At 37.2% G+C, this 19,898-nt stretch overlaps 1 protein-coding gene and 1 long non-coding RNA gene across 3 annotated transcripts in view; one reads left to right on the plus strand and one right to left on the minus strand.

The window, feature by feature from the left end:
• LOC119067733 (Down syndrome cell adhesion molecule-like protein Dscam2) overlaps positions 1-19,898 on the minus strand; it is a 104,210-nt gene that overhangs the window by 11,698 nt on the left and 72,614 nt on the right. The window contains exons 14-28 of the mRNA XM_037170845.1: positions 19,515-19,646; positions 19,302-19,451; positions 18,959-19,240; positions 15,739-15,858; positions 15,309-15,461; positions 15,084-15,228; positions 14,856-15,004; positions 14,554-14,785; positions 10,992-11,202; positions 10,397-10,796; positions 10,077-10,238; positions 9,834-9,980; positions 9,524-9,761; positions 8,960-9,432; positions 8,747-8,872 (exon numbers count right to left, since the gene is read on the minus strand). Of these exons, the coding sequence (XP_037026740.1) occupies positions 8,747-8,872; positions 8,960-9,432; positions 9,524-9,761; positions 9,834-9,980; positions 10,077-10,238; positions 10,397-10,796; positions 10,992-11,202; positions 14,554-14,785; positions 14,856-15,004; positions 15,084-15,228; positions 15,309-15,461; positions 15,739-15,858; positions 18,959-19,240; positions 19,302-19,451; positions 19,515-19,646 (3,120 nt within the window). The remainder of the gene's footprint in view (positions 1-8,746; positions 8,873-8,959; positions 9,433-9,523; positions 9,762-9,833; positions 9,981-10,076; positions 10,239-10,396; positions 10,797-10,991; positions 11,203-14,553; positions 14,786-14,855; positions 15,005-15,083; positions 15,229-15,308; positions 15,462-15,738; positions 15,859-18,958; positions 19,241-19,301; positions 19,452-19,514; positions 19,647-19,898) is intronic.
• LOC119067747 lies at positions 1,690-4,108 on the plus strand. Of its 2 annotated transcripts, XR_005086015.1 has the most exons (3): positions 1,690-1,782; positions 3,967-3,995; positions 4,026-4,108. It is a non-coding gene; the product is annotated as an uncharacterized LOC119067747 (long non-coding RNA). The 2 variants fall into 2 exon arrangements; XR_005086014.1 differs by having other exon boundaries at positions 3,967-4,056.

A 19,898-nucleotide genomic window follows, 5' to 3' on the forward strand; every position in this document is an offset into this window, starting at 1 on the left:
TTCGAGGATATCGACTATATTCGAGTTTATCTACTATATTCGAGGATATCGACTATATTCGAGTATATATACTGTATACGAGTTCGACTGTAATTGGAAGATATAAAAATTGTGGCTAGAACTTGCCCAGAATTCAATAAGTACAACATCGCAAATGCAAATACAATTATTATTTTTAGGGAAGTTAGCGCCGCAGGCCGTGAAGAAATAAAAAAAATAAAAAAGCAGGGTCGAGGGGTGGCAGCCCCCGCATAGGGGGTCAAGGGGGAATATCCCCCTTGCGGGGTCTAAGGGGCGGAGCCCCTAGCGGGGTTTGGGGCAGAGCCCCATTAACGTCTGCAAAGTATGAAAAAGCTCGCCGCTAATTATAAGAAAACGAGTTCGAGACTGACCCTAAATATTATGGGTAATTATCAGTGTTTTGTCCTCTTTTTTTTTCACCGGGGTTATTTTGGTAGTAGTTATTTTGTCTCGTCGATATTTTATTGGGGTTATTTTAACCTAGAGCCAGTGTGTGTTGGCCTGTAGCTTAGACAAATCCACGCCATTAGTTGTATAAATTTATACGTCAGAGAGAGCTTTTTTTTAAAACATTTTGGTCCAAAAAAATATGAAAAACCACTTAAAACAGCAAACAACAAAGGAGAAAAAAGCTCTTTCTGACGTATAATTTTATACGACTAATGGCGTGGATTATACCAGATATATTTACTCTTGGGCTTTCAAATCTGAAATTCGGGTTGGCTCGGGTGGAATGACCATAGATGGTTGAATTGAAGATTTGGGCAGTTCAGCTCGCTAAGTCCTCATCAAAAAAAAGTTCTAACAGATCGATACTTCGAAATCGTACAAATGAACCGTGTTCCAGAATATTCGCTGAGCTTTGCGTCAATATGAACAGAAAACATCGAAATGTATTCCATTGAGTCCATACAAACTCTCAGCTCTGTGTCAAATTCACACCCTATTTATTTCCTAGAGAGAGTATCGATTGAGTCCATACGTGTCTTTCACAAGTTATTTGTGACAGTCACAGTACATTCAGTCTTAAACCAAAAATTAAATGAAATACAGTGAGCGACATCTCAAATGTCTCACTGTCATTTTTTTCAGAGAATGTCATTGTGAATTTGCAATGACACAATAAAATTCTCAGAAAAATGTGACAGTGAGACATTTGAGTTGTCGTTCACTGTACTAAATTCGTTCATCAAAAAAATTTCTTCGTTCCTTTTTTGGAAGGTAGACTGCGTCAAGTCCTCCGCTATCGCTCCGGACATGATGTCATGAATGCTTTCAGCGGAAGACCCAAGATCCATGTAATGACAACTGCGGGGACGCAAATACAAAAAAAAATCCAAAGCATATAATGCATCGTCGAATGGAGCGACTAAAAGATCAGATTCTGGTTGTTGCTTCCTATTTTTCTCCGCCTGTACATATAAGCATGTTTGGTAATTCATTCGATTGATAAAATATCGATTATTTACTTAGAATCGATGATCAAGTCATGTTACAACAATTGAATGACGAAGCGAGCAAAGTCGTTCTCAACATGAATTTATCAAAAACGAAAATCAAGACAAACATCGACAACGACAGAGACATTAAAGTTGGAAACACTGCTATTGAAAGAGTCGAATATACGCTTCAACAATACGTTCGAAATAATTGCGTGACTATAGTCGCTGATGATTTGTGTTCAAAAACCTTTTGGTGTCGTGGGTTCGAATTCTGGTCAATGCAAGATTTTTATTAATAGAAATTCAGTCTTCGTTGAAGGTTGTAGCTCCTTAGAATTGAAACACATACTGGAGCTACGCGGTGTACTTAGTTTAAGAAATTATGTTTATTGCCTGCCCCATGCGAAAATTGACTATTACACGGCTGTTTACCCTCTGCGAAAGTGATCCATTACACTAGGGATATTTGGGGTTTATTTCAAGTTGACAGTTCTTTCAAGTAAAATTTGCCTTGCTTTCATTTTATCTTTTTTGTTGAATGAATCGATCGATCGAAAAAGAATATAAGAAGTGTCGGTAAAATAAAAAAAATTTTGGTAAAAATATTGATCGATGAACACAGTTATTTGAGAAAAACTTGTTGCGCAAGTAATTTGGTTACAACACACTTTTAGAAGAATTCGCAACACAGAATTGTCGGCCATATTTATTGTAACAATAATTTTGATGTTTCGAAGTAACACTTTATGGCCACACATTTCGTTGTATTTTTCACTTGTAACACTAAATGCTTTTGCTTATAGTACAAACACTGCACTTTGTTGCACATTTTTTTGAAAACATTAAAAAGGACTAACAAAATAATTGCACAAACAATGCGTCTTCATCGATACTAACTGCGAAAAACTATTCAATGTCAACATGTCACCAACGCAATTGTAACCACTGTTGCGACAATACTAATGTAACACTAGTGCTGTTTTCGGGATCAATTTTTTTGGAGACGTGTAGCGTGTGAGCCGATTTCGTCAGTACACTAGATTTGTTTGTAAACGTCTTATAGGAAGAACAGATTTATTTTTAGCCCCGTACGAAGTACGAAGGGGCTTATAGGATTACGATGCCGTGTGTAATTGATGGAATTCGAAGGAGACGGTAAGGGCAAAGTGTTTGCCTATGTTCATAAATAACGAATCCGCAATAAAAATTTTGTCTGTCCTTCTGTCCGTCTGTCCGTCTGTCCGTCTGTCACGTCGATATCTTGAGTAAATCAAATCCGATTTCAAAATTTTTTTTTTCCCTGAAAGGTGAGGCTAAGTTCGAAGATGGGCGATTTTGGGTCGACCCCTCCAGAGCTGGGGCCCCATAAGTGCTTTAACGTTTTCCAAAGATTTCTCTGGCCATTTAAAGGCTACACATGTAAGTGATACATCAAATGAAAGGTATTTACAATACCTATCCACAAAAAAACGTTTATGGAAATTGGATGACCGACTCGTGAGTTAGACCCCTTGGTGTGAACTAGGTACAGGGCGGCAAGCCGTTTTTGCTTGTAGGTTAGTCATATTTGAACGGATTTAGATGGATTTTGATTTATTAGATAGGTATTGACCGTACCAATCAGGGAAAAAAAAGTTTATGAAATTCGGTTTACCGGAGCGTGAGCTAGGTCTCTTGGAGTGAGCTTATATGTGGCTACTCGGCCGTACAGTGAAGCTAGTGTTTTTTGTTAATATCTCGAGTAAAATTTAACCGAATTTCATGATTTTTTTTTGTTTGAAAGGTACTAATGAATGTAAAGCAGCCGTTGTACTTTTCACCTCCTAACAAAATGGCCGTCGGCCGCCATTTTGGATTTTTGTAAAATCAATATAAATAGGTGAAAATGATAATTCCAAAATCACTGATCAGTGGGAAGTGTAGTTTGTGTTACTTTTGAAAGGAACGTCGTACGGGGCTTCGTAATTGCGCTATGCGCAATTTTTAAGAATTTTACGACGTTTACGGGCGCAATAGGCTTACGGTAAGAGTAGGGCGACGGACGAAGTAGGGTCACGTGCGCAATAGATGTACGGGTTTGTACGGGGCTCAGTCGCAGCAAACGCTCCGACTGTTCTGACGGCTCGTTGTTTTGTTGGTGTTGGTTTATTGAGATACTGAATTTATGTAGAATTTCTGCAGAACAGCCGTGTAATGTAATAGTCAATTTTCGCATGAGCAGGCAATAAACCAGAATACGTTGGATGCTGCGACGTAATTCATTGCTCTCGGACACAATTTTGTAGAACTCGCAAACTCACTCGTGTTTTTGAGCAACAAGCTTCGGTAACTGTTTTCGAGGCAAGTGTAGAGTTTGCATATCCGAGCCGAAGCCGAAGGCTTGTTGCTCAAAAACTTACTCGTGAGTTTGCTCGTATCACAAAATTGTGTCCTTGTGTAATGAATTACTTTCGCAGCATCCAACGTAATCTACTATTAAAAATAAATGAAATTGAAATTGAAGGTAATAGGTTCTGTAGCGTGCGAAAAAATGTTTTTATTTCAATGCTTGCGAAAAAAAAGTTCGTATTTCACTGTGTCCGGGGAATAAAGTGAAATAAATACCATCAAAACGACATTTAATGAATGCATGGAAAGGTGATGATTATGGCGCGGAATTCGGAAAACGATTGAAGTTTAATATACGAAGGGAATACTTGCCCCAGGTGCAAGTAGTCGTCAATCCATATTTGCTTCCCGAGTAAAATTGGTGATTTGGTGGTGGACAAATACAGTATTGTAGACTATTTGCACCGAGGGAGAAATAGTGTAGAGGCGGCAAACAAAGTATTGAAGACTATATTTGCACACGAGGAAAAATAGTATATTTGAGGCGGGGCAAGTCTTATACCTTAAAAATATTCATGCAATGCTTCTATTGTAATGCAAAATTTGAATCGTCATTAGTTATATGGAATAAAAGTTGAAAAGAAAAATGATCTAACAATACGAGACAAGTACTCTTGATGAATGGGATGTTCGAATAACAGATGCATTAACCTTTCGAAATAAAATTATTATTATTTGCGCTACGATAGGTACTATACTATTATATACTTTCATAACGAATGTACAGAGAAAAAAACATATTATCCCTCCTATATAGGTGGATCTTTTCCATCTGCAGCGAAACATTTTTACGCATTATTCATTAAAAAAATCCCATTATGTTGTGTAGTGGCACCCAATTAGTATCCAAGCCCGGCAATGGATCATTAAAAAAAATGTAAGAGGATTGTTGTCTCGCCTATTGTTTCTGCTATAAATGCAGAAAGCCGCTTTGCATAGTTAATTAATTGAATATTATATTGGAAGGTGCAGCCGTGAATTATACGCATTGAAAATAGATAACTCGGCTATAATTACTTAATTGTAACAACAAAACAGACTTAAAACATATCAATGGGACATATGATGGAAGTGGTTGTGCCAAAGGCGAGGTTAATAATCATACGATAAGTCGATTCCCATTGAAATGCCGACTCTAAAAAATGCGAGGTACCGTTTATCCGTAATGCATAAAATTTAACTTTACCTCTGTTGAGCAAAGGAATGTTTTTGGACGTGTTTACAAATTCCAAATGAAATGTTGAACAAAAAAAAAATCTAAAAATTTAGCTACTAGTTATAGACGTACACGCCACGTATCGAATGTTATTTTTTAATATAACAAAATTCTGGCGATTTTTTTTTTGAGTTATGTTGTCGAGCATGAGAGGTTATTAAGGCAAAAGGCGAGTTTATTATAACGAAATTGATTGAACATCAATGACAAATTGTGACCTTTTTGGGTCATTTAATTTATGCGTTCAAGGCGCGTTAAATATAGTCTGCTAATAAATTAAATAGCCGGTGGGCTTTTTTCAGAAATCATATAACAGGGAAAGGTGGAACAAAGGACATTATGGTAAAATTTCCCAATCAACAACTAAACGAATAAATTTAGCTGTACGCACGATATAATGAGGTTTCCAATACAAAAAAAAAATGTTCCGGAGACGAGTGCCGCGTGATTCAATAAAATGTAAGACGGGCTCGATTTGGAGACAGTTCTTTTTTTGGGAGTAATCGATGAGAGCAGAGCTGGAAAAATCTCGAGGTACAATCTAGCAATTGGGAAGGGTTTTTCTTTGAACTGTTTCAAACGGTTCGTTTGAGATAAGTTCGAGAGTTGCGGGCCGAGTTCTTTTCGAAATCTGACAGATCCGCGGGCACTCTCTGAATTTCATTTTCGAGTCCGATCCAAGCTGGCCCTAATAATTTGAGGCCCGATCGGATAATAACAAAAAAAAAATCAAACGAAAACAGGAGCTGTCAAGTTTGGTTTACATCCGAGGCTATCCTTACCAAATCAGATAATCTCAATTCTCAATTAAGATAAAAACATAGAGGTTAACCGAATAGAACCATTTGCTTCGCTCTGAATCGAATCGGATTATGTCAGAGAATGTGTACTGGCGATCTGGTGGTTTTTTGATGTTCAATGTGTCAGAAAAACTAACCAAAAATTTTTTAGAAAAAGAAAAATTTGTTACACAACTTTTCATTTCCAATGCGAAAATCCTTATTTTGTCCACCATGAAGCAATGGTGTTTTGTTGTCATTCTTAGAGACGCCATTTTAGATGAGAAAATAATCATTTTCTCACCAAAAATGGCGGGCTCAGCCATATTGGGTGAGAAAATGATCATTTTCTCACCTAAAATAGCTGAATACCAAAACACGCTGTTTATTCTATTTTCTTCATAGTGGACAAAAATGTGAATTTTCGTTGTGTTCACCTCGGGGACCAAGAGCGAAAGTTTGCGGATAGAGCGAACTATTATCAACACTGAATAAATTGTTTATATCGAGAGAGAGAGACCAGTTTTGTGAGTTGAGATCACTTTTGGCGAGTTTCCGCTGGAGGTGTAGCTGTCAAATAGAACTGTCGTTGACATCGGACGTGTTGTGTAATTGTTCCCGATTGTGATCATTTTTGATAGTTGATTTTGCGTTTTGTGCATTGATTTATCTGGTCGATAGCGGAATTTATCGTCTACTTGCGGTGGGATCATCATTTGTGGCATAATACGGACTATTTATCGACAAGATTCGAATTTTTGTTTCAACGCAGACGACTTTTGATAGACAATACACTCTGTGCCCGTACAAATCGCACCGCTAAAGTGTTCAATTGTGTTTGTAAGTGAGACCGTAGAACTATACAATGGTCACTAAATGCTTCTCGTGCAACGTTGGAATCATGAACAACGAATTCATTAGCTGCAGTGGTGTATGTGGCGAGATTTTCCATATGAAATGCGTCGCGATGAGTAGAGCAACACTGAATGCGATCAAAAATTGTTCGAATATTCATTGGTATTGCAACAATTGCAATGACGGAAACAAACACGTATCTACTGCCATAAAAAGTATCGAAGAATCAATAGCTCATTTGGGTGCATCTTTATCTGGTGACTTGTTAAAGTTCTTGGATGGTTTGAAAGTGCTAATGGACAATGTACTTGGAAGAGCTGGCACAATCAACGATGTCATGAATAGTCATTTAGCGGTTCCACCGAATGAAACTTCTGATCAAATTGTTGACAAGAATGTTGAAGCTCCCGTTTGTCGCAACAAGGTTTCCGATTCGTTTATTACTGGTCGTTCGTCAAAAAGCATTATTGTCTCGAACATTGGCAAAGACGTCTCCGTGGATTGTCTGAAGTCGTATATTTGCACCAAATTGGAGATCGATAAAACAAAGTTCAATTTGTCGCTACTTTTACCAGTTGGCAAAACTATTCACGACGTGCGCTTCCTTCAATATAAGGTGACAGTCCCCGACGACAGTTATAGTTCGATAAGGTCGTATGACTTCTGGCCCCCAAATGTTCGTTTACGCGACTTTGTCAACAAGGAATCTAAATACACTGGAGTGTCGAAGGACAGTTTTCTTGCTAAATGGCGCGAAAGTTGATTGATGTATAAGTCTACGGTCTTTAAGTTGTTTTTCATTCTCGTTTTCATTTTTTTACTTGATTTTTGTGGAAATTTTTAATTTTTGATTTGACTTGATTTTGCTTACTGATTGGATTCTTTTCTTTTTCGTCGCTTCTTAGTCGTTTGTCGATTGTTTCAAAGCTGTGCTTAGATTTAAGTTTTTTTGTGATTTGATGTGTACCGTTTTTGATTGACGAAAATGTTAATGGATTGTACTTTTGAATACGCCAATAGGGTTGATACCCGTTGGTGGTTAAATAAATAAATAAAAAAATAAAACAAAAAAAAAATTGAAATCGACAACAAGTTTGACAGCTACAACTCCAGCAAGCTTTAACTGGTTAGTTTATCACACTACACTCACGCTTTTATTTCACTCTTTAAACAGTCTTCTGCTCATCAGTTATTATCGAAACGTTCTTCCTCTTTACAGGCTACTCATTACGTTCAGTTGAATAAATTTTGTAACGATTTCATCAAGGCTTTCATTCCGGATATACAGTCAACAAAAACTGAAAAGTTTGAAAAACGTAGAGCGAGCGGATTGACACAAAAGGAACCCGACTATGAACAGAGACACGTAAAATAGGAGTCGTATATGGAAAACGAATTTTCTGAATCCTCAGCGAGACAAAAACCGAAAGGAGTATTTTAAGTTGCCCTTGTTGGGACTTGAGGGGTTGATCAATGTTCGGTTGCTGCAACTAGACAACACAGCCATAACAACTCTCCTAGAATGAACCAGGTTACCACATATGTGTACAACCACTCAACCGTGCATGTATCAATTAATTCATGGAACTCGTTTAGACATAAAATTTCATTATGTTCCAAATTAAAATTATTGTGAATGGGTCCGACAATATCAACATGAAAATAATTATTTTTGTTTTATCGATACAAAAAAAAAGCCGGCCAACAACAAAAGCTATGAAGGCTTCACAATTGGATTTACAGTATTTTTATTACAGACAGAATCTATCAAATTAAATTTGTGAAAAAAAAATGTGCACTCTACAATGCAGAGAGTCTACATAAATGTACCGATGTGTGTGTGGGTATATGAATGGTATTTTGATTGGAAAAATGTTATAAACAAAAAAATATAAATTGTGGTGACGAAAGTTATGATTTTTTTTAAATATTTAATATTTCGAAAACATAAAACCAGCGCAACCGATAAATTTATTTTTTCAATTAAAGCCGAAAAATGAAAAGCAATTCCGAATTTCGATAACAAAAAAAAGGGATTAACTTACCGAGCGGTCGATGTTCGATGGAAAAATGTAGTATCGCACATCCTCCGTTGTTCCACGACGAAAGATTTAAGTTAACGCATGAAGAATTTGCTTGCAGTAGGTCAGCCATTTCCGGTTCCTGTGGCTCTGTTTGCAAATATAGAAAAAAAAAGAGAAATCATTGCAATACCAGCCACGAGACCTAGTAACATCTTTTATCCAACTTTCACTCACTTTTTCCCTTCGTCCAAATAATTATCTCATCACTTGCTCGACCCTCACCCACCCGATTAACGGCTGACATCTTCAATATGTATTGCGTGCCACATTTCAATCCGACAATTGTGTACGCCGTATTCTCCGGCGTAAAATCGACCTGAGTCCACGATCCGCCGAAAATGCGGTATGACAATTTGAAGCCTTGAATCGCAGCACCGCCATCATCAGCACTATCCCAACTAATGCGAATACTATCGGACGATGCATAGTGCACGATAATCTGCGGTGCGACCGGTGGCTTCATTGCAATCACCGTATAGACAATGTGATCTTCACCGAATAGATTCTTGGCGGAACAAGTGTAGTTGCCGGATAGGCTCACTTCAATGCTGTGTATTTTCAGATTTCCGTTGGGTGCTACTTCGTAAAATGGACTAAACGTGACTGGACGATCTCTTGTGAACCAACGGGCTCTCGGATGCGGTTGACTGGTGGGGACAGAACATTAATATTGCTCAAACGTCGTGTTATTTGTGGATGGGAAAATGTTGATGAAAACATTCGCCAGAGAAAACCTACCCGACAGCAAGGCACTCGAGTGATAAACTACTTCCGACGGATTTTCGTATTGTTTGCGAAAATGATGCTATTCGAGCAGGTGCTCTAGTATTTGTTGTTTGTGCTACAACAGCGGTCGGTTCACCCTCACCAATTGATGTGGATGCCGATACCCAAAATTCGTATATTTGATTCTCATTCAAATTTCTCGCCTCGAATGTCACAGGATTGCCGTATTCGTCGACACGTATCACCGAACCTGTGCGCAATAAAATATGGAAAATTTAATCGGGCTGTTCAGACAAATCAATATCCGTGAATATCCACACACTTCTCGCTTGTCCCTTTTTGCCAGCCTCTCGACTGTACACCGTATAGTGTAAGATATTGCCATTTTTATGCTTCGGCGGTAACCAAGAGACCAAAATCGAATCAGCAGTCAATGCAGCTGCCTTTATTTGAAGCGGTGGTTCGGGAACTGGCAAAAAAATAAAAATAAATTGAAGATGATGATAATAGCACAACAGCACAAGACGAAAGGGGAAAAAAACGTTTCACAATATGTTCAACGAACCATCATCTTCTGTCGAACAATAAACTGGATTACTCGGAACGCCATCACCCACCGACGTGTAGGCAAGAACTCTAATTGAGTAATTGGTCGCCTTATACAGAGCGTGCAAATAAGTTTCCAAATTCGATGTTCGTTTCACTTCATTACTCGTCAAAATGTCGACTTAGAATATACATGAAAACAAAACAGAAAAAAAAACAAAATTTTAGGAACGATAAGGGTGTTTGTGTTATGTTGGACAAATTAGCAATCCAATTGATTATGCAAAAATTAAATTTGCGTATTTTCGTACGGAAAATCAGCCAGAAATTCAAACTTACTGTCTTGTACCAACGGTGCGTAGAGAATTTTGTATCCTTGTATAACGCCGCCGTGATATTGCAGCAATGGTTCGACCCATACGATTTTGATGCTTTGCGATGAAAGTGATGTGCAATTAACATGCTGTGGTGCCGCTTCCGGTATACCTTCCAGTGTTGTTTGAAAAACGGGCATACTCCATGGCCCGGCACCGAAACCATTATTCGCTCGAATGCTTACCGAATATCGTCGATATGTTCGTAAATTGGTAATTGTTGTTTTCGTGGTTGCAAATCCCTCCACTTTTATTAACTTTCTTACCGTATCATTGGAGCTAATGTAATTTATATTTTGTTTTTCTTCGGTACAATTTATCGTAAACGAAATCAAGTCCCCATTCCACGATTCCTTCGGCGGTAGCTGATGTAAGGGACGTAACACATAATAACATTTTATTATACACGATGTCATATCATGGATTGGTTTTATATATTTTGACACACAATAAATATTTATGAGTAAACGGGGGATGGAATTTATTTTTTTATTTTTTATTCTTTCTTCTTCTTACTTTTGTAGAATATATTTTATTTATGAGGGTAGAGAGACGATTACCTGCCAGGTGACAATCAATTCTCCAATTCCGCCTGATTGAACTTGAATATTTTGTGGCGCTTCGACGGGCGCTTCCTCACGGGTTTTTATCACAATTGGATCGGTAAACGAACTCCGTTCGATTTCGTTTATGGCTAACATTCTCACAAGGTATGTTGTTGATGGATGGAGGCCAGCTAAAGTCGCTTGTTCGCGTACATTGCCATCGGGACTGTAAGGGGGAAGGAAAAAAGTGGAAAACGAAGTTTTCATATTTTCTACAATTTATTTATCCCAACAAAAATCTCTTCGAGAAAAGTGTAACCCAGTCTTTGAGGTACAATTTCTAAAATGAATGATATCGCTAGAGTTGACGTCACACTTTTCTCAAAGAGATTTTTGTTGGGATATCAGTCGTTTTAGAAGTGTAGTCAACACTAATTTTTAGAACAGTTCTAATTAAAAAATTTGACAAAATTTGAAATTTTGACTAAATTAAAAAATTTGACGAAATTCGAAAATTTGACGAAATTCGAAAATTTGACGAAATTTGAAAATTTGACGAAATTTGAAAATTTGAGAAAATTTGACGAAATTTGGCGAAAATCGAAAATTTTACAAAAATAGAAAATCTGACAAAAAAACAAAAAGTTGATGAAAATCGAAAATTTGACAAAAATCAATAAGTTGATGAAAATCGAAAATTTGACGAAAATCGAAAATTTGACGAAATTCTAAAATTTGACGAAAATCGAAAATTTTACGAAATTCAGCTACCCGAAAGTGATCAAATATTTCCAGTTGCCCAACATACCCTGAAAGTGACCAAATATTTCCAGCTACCCAACATACCCCGAAAGTGACCAAATTTTTCTAATTGCCCACCATGTAAACCATAATATTCAAAAACTTTGAATTTTGAAATTCCGACCGAATTACAACCAACTTCACAACAATCATAACAACACTATTATCACATGGCTGTACATTTTATATGAGAGAAATTGTTCCGAAAATTAATTAATTAATTCCACAAAATTCTGATTTTCCTGGGATAATGATGAATGAAACTTAAGTTCTAATGGCCTGACTAAGGTTCCTGCAAAGTTTCATGGAGATTGGCTGCGCATTTTCCGAGATCGACCGTCGATAGATAGATAGATAGATAGACAGATAGAACTATACAGAGTAAGTTGAAAGATTTTGATTGTACTGAAAATGACGACTTGGAAAACGCAATATCTCCGGTTACCGAGAACTTTGGTAGGCGTGTGATAGCTCATTTTCTTTGTATTTCAAGTGAGAATATTTTAAAAATAATTTGGTTGCGATATTGGACATTTTGGCGAAAGTAGAAATCTCGCCTGTACATAGTTGCCGCGTCTCAAAAAATTTTCTTCGTTCTTTTTTTGGAAGTTAGACTGCGTCAAGTCCTCCGCTATCGCTCCGGACATGATTGATATCATGGTCATGGAACGTTCAGATAAGTTTATACAATAACGCGACATGATCCCCGTTTTTCCATTCGACGAACAGACCGGAAGCCGTATGTTCGAATTTTCCTCACGGCTACAAATGAACTAACTATATTGGGAAATGTTGTGAACATTTTTTTTAAAGCACAAAATTTATTCGTTATATAACAGCAGTTGATATGAAAAACTTGAAAAAGACCGTTACTATTCGCAGACATGTGCAAATGAGTTTTCCTTTACTAGGGAGGGAAAATGAACTTTCCCTCCTTCGTAAAGGAAAACGTCTCGCTACACTCGGGAAATAATTTGATATTTCGTATCCAGATGAGTAGAATTAAGTCCGAGGGCTTAAGCACATTCCTTTCTATGTATAGCAATGTACTATATTATGGGAGAAGAAGAAGAACACATTTTAGGAATTCTAATTCATCAAATAGTAGTTATGTGAAGCAAAGTCGGAATTCTGTGAAATTTGTCCCATGCAGGTTAAATGAGAATATCCGGTAATTCTTGCGAAAGATTGTTTGCTATTATATAATGAATATCAATGGAGGTAATAGGATTTTTTACCTGTCGACTTCGTAAAAAATGCCCAGGGGATGAATGGATGCCGTGACGTGAAAAAGTTTCTTAACAAAATTGAGACAAGTTTATACAATCACACTACATGATCCCAATTTTTTCATTCGACGAAAAGAACTGTTGTTTCAAATTTTCCTTAGGGCGAAAAATGCACTGAAAATGTTGGGGACATTAAAACGCAAAATGTATTCGAAATAGAACGGAAATACTATTCGCAAACGTGGGTAGATTGGCTATTCGTACGCAAGTCACTTCGGAAAGAAAAATTCTGAAAAACAATTTTGAAAAACATACGCGTGTAGGAGCTCATTCGACCGCTGCTGTCGAGTAGATATACGGGGCATATTTAGATAATAAATTTCCTTAGTCGAGAAATTGAGAAATAGTATATTTCCACATGACCCAATACACACAAGATGTGTGTGCACGCGCGGGCGAAGTCATTTTTGAGCAAGCCGCGCCGCAGCCGAGCCGGTGCTTGAAACGGCTGGAAAATGAAATAAAGATTTCGAAAGGTGAATGGGTGAAATAATTTTGAAAACCGAGATTCCTGTTGATCCTAAGCAGCTCAAGTACTTTTTGAATTTTTTTTTACAAAATTAGGAAAATTTTGAAAATTTTCTTGAATTTTCATGAATTTTCCAGAATGGTATATTACGTCCTCGCTTCTAAGTTTGTTGTTTTGGCAAGTATGACCTTTGCGGAACGAGCCGAAGGAGCACAATCAGTTAATTCACAAATTTGAGAAAACTTTATCGATCTTTGCGAATTTTCTCGATTTTTTTTCTTTTCAATTTTTACTTGATTTTCGTGAGCTTTCGATTTCTTATCGAAAACCATTTTCTTAATGAGTTAAATGAGTGTACCGGAGCATGATTTTCCATTTAGTTCAAATTTTGAGGCAATAAAAGTTGACGTGTTAGTGAACCTTAGACTTAGAGACTTGCTTGTAACAAGACCAGTTCCACTTGCACTTTGAACAACCTAATCTACCTACATTTTCGCTTTCCGTACAATTTCATTTTCATGCTTACTAGTTCATTTTCCATGAATTTATCTAAACGTTTTTATTTTGAAAAAAAAAAGTTAAAAGGAACCTCCAGCCGAGCCGTTTTAAGCCGGCTCAAGCCGACCTTTTCGCCGCCGCCGAGAAATTTTTTTCGGCTAGCCGCCGCCGAGGTTTCTCCGTCGGCGCTCATGCCTGATTGGGGTATGTTGAAATATACTTTACGTGTTACGGCATATTTTATTTTCATTTACATTGCCTAATCACGTAAAGCATTGTACTTACGAGGTTCCAAGTTGTTATTTGACAAGTGGGGAATACAGCCCTCCCCTTCGGGTCGGGCTGTAACACCCCACATATCAAATGCACAACTTGGAACCTCGGAAGTAATATACTATTTCTGTAATACTTTTCTTCTCGACCGTTTACTTTCCCTGTCGACCGATTCATATCATAGCTCACCAATACACTCTCACAGAAAAACATATGTTTTCCAAGTGGCCAGAAATGTTTTACATACCTTCTCGTTCCACTGCTAATAGTCGGTAAAGTTATATTGATTGTCTGTAATGTATTCCAATCGGCATCTGCATTCAGAATAGATGAATGGCCATGCAAGTATTTGAATGGTTGATATTGAACAACATAGCTTAAAACTGGTGAATTTCCATCAAACGGTCGCTTCCATGAAAGTTTAACGGATCGACTACTTATTTCGATTATTTCCAAATTTGATGGCGTATCGGGAGGCTCTGCAGTGGGATGGACATTATTTTTTAATGACTGTTCTCAGTCGACTTCTGGACATTTAGACATTATTACCCTGTACGGCGAGATATATTACGTGCTCACTCTTGCCGAATAAATTCTCCGCCAAACATTTATAGACACCCGAATCTTGTCGATCCGATCGACTGATGGACAGTTGGGAATTAATTCCGTCTTCCGTTTTCATTTCTCCGATATTAAGGCTGCGTGGAACATTAGAAATTGATTTTTGTGTTGTTAATCTAAACTTTCTGGCCAATGTTCACACACACACACACACACCGATAATTATGCAAATCGATTCTCGCATTATTATGCGTCCAGATGATATTTAGTGGTTCGTCGCCCTGGGCCAAACAATTTAGCGTTATCGGATCATTTCGCCGTGATGACACATTTTTCATTGGTGTGTCAAATCGTGCCGGTTCTGAATAAAATGCATTTTATAAATGAATTAATCAGCTGCGTAACATTATATTATGGTCCCACGACAATGTGGCCACATACCATTTATGTTGACATGAATAATCTTTTTCAGGCCGTGGCCAATTCCGTTGCTCACTTGGCACATATAAAAGCCCTCATCCAATTCAGTCGCAAAATTAACTACTAATGAGCTATTTTTCAAATGAATTGATTTGAATTCCTTTGACGACTTCCCTGCAAGACGGAAAATACCCAATCAATTTCTGTTTCATTAATTGCTTGAGAAGTCGAAATCATTTCGACGACTGCGGAACTGATGTGTATAAATGCTCATTGATTATACATGCACAGTACAGACATATAGATTGAGATGAATTTAAAGCATCCGACAGTAAAAATGATATCGTAATGTTTGCAAGGGTTTTTTTTTACAGCAATATATTTGAGAAGTGGAAAAGACGAACGTAATGACAAGAAAATGTAATTGAAGTCAAAAGTTGGTCGTACGAACCTTCTCCTTTGAACCAAGTAATCGTTGGTTGAGGATAACCGTCAGCAAAACAATTGATGATCATCGTATTGCCCAACATTAGGGCTGTGTCTTTCGGTTCGTGTATCCATTTGGGTGGTACTAAGACGAAAAAAAATTGTGTTGTTAACTTAGAACGAAGTTCACGATGTTTTCTGCAAACCGAGTGTAACAGTAGACCGTGCCAATTTAAAAAAAAAATATTTCTCTACAGCAGGGATGTTTCACAAAAATTGTGTAAACGTTTGTGAAACACGGTGGGGTTGAACAAAACTTAAATAGAGTCGCGACACCACCTCTGATTTTTTTTTAAATATTCTTATTGAGGGACTCGAGTACTATAAGGAACCACATTCAGTTCGCAAAATTTTCCAGCCGTTTTGGAGAACCGGCACTCATGGCCGTGCGGGACCGACGAGTCAATTTGAATACAGATTGTTATCGCAACGGATAGAGAATTCTAAGCTAATTCGTATTGAAATGGCTCCCCCCGACAACTTGACCACGTCAAGCTAAAGCCAGCTAAAGTCGAAAATTCGACATCTTTGAATGGCGATATGTCCAAGACGAAGAAAGTTTGAAACAGTTTGCATGGCGATATTGGTAGAAGATTCCATGCTCTATTAAACGCCAAGAATGGATTTTACAAAGTTTGTCTGAATTGTACGATGAGGCGACATAACTACACGGTCAATATCGTCAGGAACAATATTATCGTTTTTTAGACGATAGTATCGTCTAAAAAACGATAGTATCGTTTTTTGGACGATAGTATCGTTTTTTAGACGATACTATCGTCTAAAAAACGATATTATCGTCCAAAAAAATTTCATCCAGGACGATAATATCGTCTAAAATTAAAAATTTTAAAATATTTTCAGGACGATATTATCGTTTTCTTGACGATATTATCGTTTAAAAAAACGATAATATCGTTTTTAAACGGTAATATCGTTTTTTTGGACGACATTATCGTTTTTTTGATGATACTTTCGTCTAAAGAACGATATTATCGTTCAAAAAACGATAATATCGTTTTTTTGACGATAATATCGTTTTTTTGACGATAATATCGTCCTGGATGAAAATATCCGCTGGACGATATTATCGTTATTTTCTTTTTCTGAACAAATTTATCGTTATTTTGGACGATATTATCGTCCTGGTCGATAATTTTTGGGACGATAATATCGTTTTTAATTAATTTATTTTTTTAAATTTGAGACGATAATATCGACGAGGACGATAATATCGACCAGGACGATAATATCGTTTTTAATTTATTTAAAATAAAAATTCTAGACGATAATATCGTCCTGGGCGATATTATCGTTCTGGATGTTTGTTGAAGACGAAACACAAAATCTTGTAGATAAACACCTTTTTATAGACGGCAAATATATATTACAAATTGGTTCATTTGGTTCCGTAAATTTAAATTTTATATAGAAAAATTACACAGACTAATTATGAGACGATGCGAGAAAAAAAAAATTAACTCCTAAGTTCCGACACCGTTCCGGCGCCCGGCTCGCATTGCGGCCCTCCGCTTCGCTCCGGGGCAATGGGCCGGATCGCTCGGCGTGTTAAAACGCTTTTTATGTACAATCAAAGCTGGTAATCATTTCGTAAAAAGATGAATTATTTAGGGACCCAAAACTAAACGATAATATCGTCCTGGGCGATATTATCGTTTTTTAAACGATAGTATCGTCCTGGACGATATTATCGTTTAAGAAAACGATAATATCGCCCAGGACGATATTATCGCTTTGGACGATATTATCGTACAGAAAACGAAAATATCCATTAGATTTTCTAGAACGGTAATATGGTCCAGAAAACGATAATATCGTTTTTTTAACGATAATATCGACAATAAAACGATACTATCGTCCAGACAATATTTTAGAATTTTTCAATTTAGACGATATTATCGTCCTGGATGAAAAATTTTTGAGCGATAATATCGTTTTTTTGGACGATAGTATCGTCTAAAAAACGATAATATCGTTTTTGAGACGATAGTATCGTCCAAAAAAACGATAATATCGTTTTTTGGACGATATTATCGTTTTTTTGGACGATATTATCGTTTTTTTGGACGATACTATCGTCTAAAAACGATATTATCGTTTTTTAGACGATAGTATCGTTTTTTAAACGATAGTATCGTCCAAAAAAACGATAATATCGTTCCTGACGATATTGACGGTGTGGAAATGTCCCGCCACCGAATTGTACAATATTTGAAAAATTTTATTTTCACCATCCTCGGCGAAACTAGGACTTATCTGCAATACACAGGTTGACCCTGTCTGAAACAAAACAATAATGCTTGATCAGCCTGCAGTGTAAGCTTTACAACGATACCACACTCGCCATACCAGCCTCACAACAAGTATCTGTTACGACATTTTGTTTGCGGCAAGGTCACTCTACGACGAAATTTTCAATTTATTATCTATCTTCAAGTGCCCGTTCCTTTAGAATGAGTGGTATTGTTATCCATTCTTCATAAATAAGTGGTTTAAGTTATTTGCAGCAATTCTTACATTAATTGCGTGTCTCTGGTGTCGGTTAAAGCTGATTTCACTAGCCATTAGAGGAAATTTACCCTAAAAATATCTGGAAATCATCAAACTCTTTTCGAAAATCGAATAAAGGCGTAAAATAAGTTTCAGAAACTCTGCATCCTGATAACATCCTGAGTACTTTAATTGTTTTTCAAAAAAAAAAGATTTTGACTCAGAGAAATAATGAAAAAACGAATATTTTTCCGCCATCAGGGGAGATTTTTTTTCCTCAACTCTTGTTACCTAATGGGTTGAACAAAAGTTTTTCTCTTTGCAACTGTCACTATGTGTTCACCTGCACTGAGGAAAAAGAGTTGAAAATCTCACCAGTAGCTGGTAATTCTTGCTCCACGTAATCTGCAATAGCTGTCACATACAAAAGAAGACAAAATTACCAGCTTCAGGTAAGATTTTCAACTCTTTTTCCTCAGTGTGGAATAAAAATGAAAAAATGGCGAATATTATTGGAATTTCCTATTTCTTTTGCCTTGGTTACAAACAACTATTTAATTTGTCAGAGGAAATATTTTTTTTATCAAAAAGAATTGAGGCAATGAAATCCATCAACTCTGGAAGGATAACTCAAGCGAATAGGCTGTTCTACTTCTTTAAACAAAAAAACTTACCTCTGACTAACAGCTCTGCAGTATAATTAACTTTTGCTGCTGAATTCGATGCAAAGCATGTATACCTTCCACTGTGTCGAGCTGTGATATCTTTGAAAACAAGCAGCGAAAAAAATTCGTCCTTCTTTTCGGTGATCTGTAAGCTAATAGATATTGGAGCGTCGTCTTTCTTCCAACTGAAATACACTGGCATATCCCCAGATGAAACGGCACAGGTGACTTGAGCCCGTCCTCCTTCTTGAAGATTTTTGGGAAATTTAAACGATTCGATAACAGGTGGATCTGTGGCCGAAAATAAAATGCGTTGGTGAAAGTGCAGGTTGTTGGATCAATATTGCATTACTGTTAACAGTCAATTGCATGTCGCGTCTAGCTTCTTCTCCTGCCCGACTTCGTACGATGCATGTGTACAGGCCAGAATCTTGAGTGGAATCCACGTTATTAATTTTTAGCTGATCTCCGTACTCTTCACTTGCTATTTCATATCGAGGATCTAATTTCAGGAGGAAATTGTTAGCTTAAAAAAAACGGTTTGGCCGTTACGCGGTAAACATACTTGGTGAAATTTCTTGTCTGGATTTCTCCCAACGAATCGACTCGATAGGATAACCAGAAAATGGACAACGAATTATTAACTGAACACCAGCTACAGCTTTGAGTGGGCCAATTGCACGAACGAACGGAGGACCTGAAAATTATGGATTACATTGAACCATTTTCACTTAGCAGATATGCCCCGTTTTGTTTTATGCATCGACCAACGATAATGTGAGATCGTCTGGAGGGATTCTTTTGAAAAACAGCCTACCGAAATCGGACACATTTTCCAGTGGACTTTTTTATGCGTGCCTAGAAAGGTATTCGACCGTAGAAGCCAAACCTTTTTCAAAAAAATTCTTCGAAGTTTGTGTGGCTGGTGAAAGGTGATCAAAAACCGAAA

Source organism: Bradysia coprophila (genome assembly GCF_014529535.1).
Source record: "Bradysia coprophila strain Holo2 chromosome X unlocalized genomic scaffold, BU_Bcop_v1 contig_128, whole genome shotgun sequence".
Taxonomy (NCBI): Eukaryota; Metazoa; Arthropoda; class Insecta; order Diptera; family Sciaridae; genus Bradysia; species Bradysia coprophila.